At 45.2% G+C, this 6,455-nt stretch overlaps 1 protein-coding gene across 1 annotated transcript; it reads left to right on the top strand.

The window, feature by feature from the left end:
- Positions 1-1,973: 1,973 nt before the first annotated feature.
- On the top strand, positions 1,974-2,646 carry LOC125507070 (photosystem I chlorophyll a/b-binding protein 6, chloroplastic-like). Its single transcript, XM_048671759.2, has 2 exons — positions 1,974-2,522; positions 2,629-2,646. The coding sequence occupies exons 1-2, from the start codon at positions 2,052-2,054 to the stop codon at positions 2,644-2,646; spliced, it is 489 nt and encodes a 162-aa protein (XP_048527716.2). The 5' UTR covers positions 1,974-2,051.
- The last annotated feature ends 3,809 nt before the right edge of the window (positions 2,647-6,455 follow it).

The following is a 6,455-nucleotide window of genomic DNA, read 5'->3' as shown; positions in this document are numbered from 1 at the left end:
AGAAAGGAGAAAAAAAGGGAGCAAAGCAATCCCGAGTATTCATCCAAAGTACTCGCAAGCAAGGAACTAGACTACATATGCATTGGTATTAATTAAAGGGGTAGTATATGTGGACTGAACTGTATAATGCCAGAATAAGAGGGGGATAGCTAGTCCTATTAAAGACTACGCTGCAGCTTCCATCTTGAAGCATGTAGAAAAGAGTAGATGGTAAGTTCACCAAGTATCATCGTATAGCATAATTCTATCCGGCGATCCTTCCCTCGTCGCCCTATGAGAGAGCGATCACCGGGTTGTATCTGGCACTTGAAAAGGTGTATTTTATTAAGTATCCGATTCTAGTTGTCTTAAGGTCGAGGTACAACTCTGGATCGTCCTTTTACCGAGGGAGACGGCTATTCGAATAGATAAACTTCTCTGCAGGAGCGGGCTGCGGGGCACGCAAGAGTGCGGGCTCCAGGCGGCGTGGGACGGCGGCGGCAACGGCGAGCGGCGGCGGACAGCAACGGTACGCATCAAAGCAGCAGCGCAGGCAGTGGCAAGCAGAACAGCCTGGCGGCAAGCAGCAGAGCAAAACAACGGCAGTAGCTTGCAACAGTAGCAGCTAAAACCGAGCAGCGGCAGCTAGCGCGGAAGAGTAGCTGCAGTGGCACGCAACAATTAAGTGCAGTAGCAGCTCGCAAGGAGAAGAGGCAGAGCAACTGCAGTACGCACACACGTACGCATACACGGAAACTCGGGCACGACGGTGACGGCGTCCTATGACGTACAAATCGAAGGGGAAAAGGGGGATCCGAGGGAGGAGCTCACGGTGAGTCCATTGGCGTTCTCGGGGAGGGCCGGGGTGAACCAGAGCGACGGCATCGACGGCGAGTTGGTGACGGCCAGTTGAAGAAGACGGCATGGCGCCGGCTACGCAGCACCCCGGCTTGAGCTGGTCCCCGGAACGGACGAAGCCGAGCACGGCGACCCTCCAGGACGTGCCTCCGAGCGACTGTGATGGCGGTGGCCACGACAATAAGGGCAAGGCAACGGTGATCACACCGAATTCGAGCTCTAAAACGACCAGATGAGGAGTGGGGAGGGGCGAAGGGGGATCGAGGGGGGGTTGGACGAGTGCGTGCTAGGGTTTTTGGTGGACGCCTTTATAGGGCCGGGGGGGCTACGTGTTGGCCAACCATGGCCAGTGTGCCATGGATGTGCGCCACGTCTGGCTCTGCCTCCTCCTCTGGCGAGAGGAAAGGGAAAGGTCGGCCAGATGGGCTGGGCCTGGAACAGGGATAAAGATGGGCCACGTGCACAAGGGGCTTTCCCCATTTATTCATTTTGGTGCAAACTTATTCAGCTCCGATTTTGCAATTGATTTAGATGTCAAATGATGTTTGTTCTAGTCCAAACTTTGTACATAAATACTTAGTAACATACCGGAGATGCACAGAAAGTTTCAAGCTAAATGGAATTGTTTGTCTATTTTTAGAAATTGAGAAGCGGCAATTATTTTGCTGCTCATACAATTTTAATTAGGTTAGGGGCCTTTTAATAACCCAAAAGTTGTTGGTTGTTGCATGAAAATTACTTAGTGAAAGTTGCCACCCATCGAACATTTTTATTTGATAGTTTGAAGAAATAATAATTTGACTTCTTATTTGAATTTGAATTTGATCTCAGTTTGAAACAAGTGAGGTTTAGTAAAAGTTTAATTATGATGACCTGGCATGATTAGCAAGGGTTTACAGCAGCTTAACTATCGGGGCTGTCAGATAGACCCATGGACGCTCTTTGTGACCCAGATAGCACTCATGGGGTGGGTGGAGGGCCGGCGGTGGATGGACTACCTCAACCTGGGGGTCCATCAACATCGAGCCACGGCTCCCCAATTTTCATTACCATGCATCGTTTGTTCGTGGAAAATACCACTGAATTTCATTTCGTCTCTGACATTCCTGTGTTGTATTTTTTTTTCTTTAAGCCTTCCGGGAGACTTCGTATTTGATCCTCTGGGATTCGGATCGGAGTCGGAGTCGCTGCGGTGGTTCGCGCAGGCGGAGCTGATGCACGGCCGGCGGGCAATGCTGGCGGCAGCCAGGATCCTGGTCCCGGAGGTCCTGCACAAGTGGGGCTTCATGGACGAGTTCTCATGGTACACGGCCGGCGAGCGTGAGTACTTCGCGGACCCATGGACGCTGTTCGTGACTCATATGGCGCTCATGGGGTGGGTGGAGGGCCGGCGGTGGATGGACTACCTCAACCCGGGATCCGTGGACATTGAGCCACGGTTCCCCAACCGCAAGAACCCCACCCCGGACGTGGGGTACCCGGGCGGGTTGTGGTTCGACTGGGGCAACTGGGGCCGCGGCTCGCCGGAGCACATCATGGTGCTCTGCACCAAGGAGATCAAGAACGGTCGCCTCGCCATGCTCGCCTTCGTCGGCTTCCGGTTCCAAGTCGTCTACACCGGCAAGGGCCCCCTCGACAACCTCTTCGCGCACCTCGCTGACCCCGGCCACTTCAACATCTTCTTGGTACGTACATATAGATACATGGTTGGCTACTCAACTCTCCATTACTAGCATGATTTGCTGCTGTGATTCTCATGCAGATCATTTTATGTCACATGACACTGTGCAGGCGTTCACGTCCCACTGATTGTTGGCGGAGTGGCGATCAGTGTTGCTAAGGCAGAAGAGTTTTGCCATGAACCTGAGCACTTTGGCGTTGGGGTGTCATCTAGGCATCTATCTCTTCACTAGTAGGAAACGGGTCATCAGTCCTGGTTCTGCAACCGAGACTAAACGATCAGGACTAATGCCCTCCACTTTTAGTCCCGGTCGTCTTACGAACTGGGACTAAAGGTGCTCCACGTGGCCGCTGTGGGGCGCCGAGGCAGGAGGACCTTTAGCCTCGATTCGTGACACCAACTGGGACTAAAAGTTAGCCATGCACTAGCACCTGCCAGGCGCTGGGGTTTTTGTTTTTTTGTTTTTGGAAGAAGGGGTTATGGGTTTTGGAGGGTTTATAGGGTTTCATATTGTGTTTTCCCCTTTTCTTTTGTGTTTACCCTTAAATTCTTTTACATTTAGGGTTTCATTTTCATTTTATGTTTTCCATTCAACTCGACTCTAACTACTACATATAGCAATGAGGGAACCATTGCACACCATCATCATGAACATAGAGAAGTGACCTCTCTTTCTCCGTGCTTGGTTGAACAAGTTTTCGTATATCTATTCGAGGCTACTACATATAGTACACGATGATGCATATATACAATATAACATCTCTTACGATCTCTAACATCATCTACCAAAATCACATTGCAATTCCCAATGGGATTTTCCGTCTTTAGGTATGACATGCTCAACAAAGAATCCCGCCAATTCCTCTTGAATTCCTCGTATACGATCATGTGGTAGGAGTTGATCCCGCTTCTCCCAGATCTAATTTAAAGAAGGGGTATATATATATATACTCAACACAATTGATGGTAATAAAATAAAATTCTGAATATTGTTTATGTACTTCTAATTGTTTTGAAGTTATGCCTGATACGTCTTCGTCGTATCTTTTTTTCCTAAGGTTTTTACTCTTGTTTTGGACTCTAATTTTCATGATTTGAATGAAACTAACCTGGACTGACGCTGTTTTCAGCACAGCTATCATGGTGTTGTTTTTGTGAAGAAATAAAAGTTTTCGGATTGGAACAAAACTTTTTAGAAAATTATTTCAAAATATATAAAAAATACTGAAGCCAAGAACCACCGGAGGGGGGGGGGGGCTGGTTGAGCACAACCCACCAGGGCGCGCCACCCCCTCCAGGCACGCCCAGGTGGGTTGTGCCCACCTGGTGGCCCCGTAGACCCTAATTCCAACTCCTTAAATACTCATATTTGGAGAGAAAAAACCAGAAAGGAAGTTTCATCGTGTTTCACGATACGAAGCCGCCGCCATCTCCTGTTCTTCATCGAGAGGCCAGATCTGAAGTCCGTTTGGGGCTCCGGAGAGGGGATCTTTGATCTTCGTCATCACCGACCTCCTTCATCGCCAATTCCATGATGCTCCCCACCGGGAGTGAGTAATTCCTTCGTAGACTCGCTGGTCGGTGAGGAGTTGGATGAGATTCATCATGTAATCGAGTTAGTTTTGTTATGGCTTGATCCCTAGTATCCACTATGTTCTGAGATTGATGTTATTATGACCATGCCATGCTTAATGTTTGTCACTTTGGGCCCGGGTGCCAAGATTTCAGATCTGAACAGTTTATGTTTTCACCATTATATCTATGTTCTAGATCCGATCTTGCAAGTCATATTCATCTATTACGTGTTATCATCTGTAAACCCCAGTATGACAGTAATTGGGATACTTTCCGGTGATGATCGTAGTTTGAGCAGTTCATGTATTCACTATGTGTTAATGCTTTGTTCCGGTTCTCTATTAAAAGGAGGCCTTACTATCCCTTAGTTTCCTTATAGACCCCGTTGCCACGGGAGGGTAGGGCAAAAGATGTCATGCAAGTTCTTTCCATAAGCACGTATGACTATTTACGGAATACATGCCTACATTATATTTATGAACTGGAGCTAGTTTTATATCGCCCTAGGTTATGATAGTTATATGATGAATATCATCCAACGAATCCACCGATCCAATGCCTACAAATTTCCTACATATTGTTCTTGTTAAGTTATTACTGCTGCTAATAATCTCCAGATGCTATTAATCCTGATATGTCGCAAGTTATTGATGATGCTACTTCTGCTATGAATGATACTCATGATGATGCTAGTACCTTGCTTGATGGCAATGTGCCACTAGATGAATTTCTTGATGAACAACTTGCTAGAGATAAATATATTGAGAATGCTGAAACTGATGAAATTATTAAAATTGATGAAGTACTTGAAACTGGAAATCTTGAAACACCTATTAGACCCAGCCTTCCTAGATATGAAATGTCTAAGATACCTGAAGGTTATGTTATGGATGAGGAGATAGCTAAAGACTTTCTTTCTTGCAATGATAGAGATGATCTTAAGAAATTATTATGCAAACTGAAAGAATTTTTTTTGAATGCTAGAATGAAATGTGATCTTAAGTTTGCTACTTCACCTATCTTTGTTACTGATAAAGATTATAAATTCTCTCTCGACCCAGAGTTAATTACTTCGGTTGAATTTGATCCTTTCCATGGTTATGAAACTGAAACTATTGTGGCACACCTTACTAAATTAAATGATATAGCCACCCTATTTGCTCATGATGAGAAAATTCGCCACTATTATATCCTCAAATTATTTGTTTATTAATTATATTTCACATATGCATATATTGAATATTATTGTGATGTTTATATTGAGGGGCCCTTGATTCTAGTCTCGCCCCAGGCCCCATAAATCTCGGGTCCGGCCCTGGATGCAGATAATAAGGTTCACAGCCTCGTGCTGCCAGAGTTAACTTGGAAGCCGGCGAGGGTGATGTTTAGTGTGGCAAGGGACTTGGTTGTAATTTTTAGTTGTTTCATTCATGGGGCTATGTGTGTTTTGGATGGGACAACTGTCAAACCATATATTCTTGTGCGGAGTGTCCAAACCGTATTTGATCATGTCGGGTGTAGTAATTGTATCTTTATGGTGATGGCATGAATACGAGTACTTCTCATCTCAAAAACCAAAGAAAACTTGGTGTGTGGAATCACCTTTTTTACAAAATGCAGTACCAATAGTGTTCTTCTGCTGCTAAGCTCATTTGAGCTCGGGTGAACAGTAAATAGAAAGAAAACGAGAAAAAAATCAAAAAAATCTGAATATTTTTGTGGTAACCTTTGACAAGAAATCTATGCTTGAAAATTTTATCATGTAATGACATTCGTGGAAGTCATGGCAAAAAAAAATCAGTATTCCAAAATGCTTTCAACAATAGAATTTTTGGAGTATCAATATTATTTTTGCCATGATTTCCAAAAATGTTCATTCATTATAAATTTTTGCAAGCATGTAAAACATTTTTCAAAGGCTATCACAAAAAATGGATTTTTTAAACCCTTTTTATTACTATTTTCCTGATTTTACTGTTCACCAAGTGCATTTCAGCTCGCGTGAAGAATACTCCAGGTCCAGTACTGAGCTCTGGTGCAAATACTCCACCTCCAGTACCGAAAGTGTTCTTCTACTCATGTAGTACTTGTATCTTTTTTTTAGAATGAAGGCTCGCGAAGAGCCCGGCTTTGAATTAACAAAGCCATCAACCGGCCAGGAAATACAAACACACACAAACCCCACAACCAAACGATACAAGGGGACATTCTAGGAGGCTTACAACTCAACGGGTCGCACAAGCTCAAAAAGAATACAAGAAAACAAAGCTCGAAGCTTGTCCTAGCCGAAGACTACAGCCAAACAGCCATCTAGGGGTGAGGCACACACGAGCACGACGAGGACCTGCTTGCAACAGAGTGT

The sequence above is a fragment of the Triticum urartu genome, chromosome 5A (assembly GCF_056163025.1).
Source record: "Triticum urartu cultivar PI428250 chromosome 5A, HENAU_Tu73, whole genome shotgun sequence".
In the NCBI taxonomy this organism is placed as follows: Eukaryota; Viridiplantae; Streptophyta; class Magnoliopsida; order Poales; family Poaceae; genus Triticum; species Triticum urartu.
This window is presented reverse-complemented; position numbering and strand designations above follow the sequence as displayed.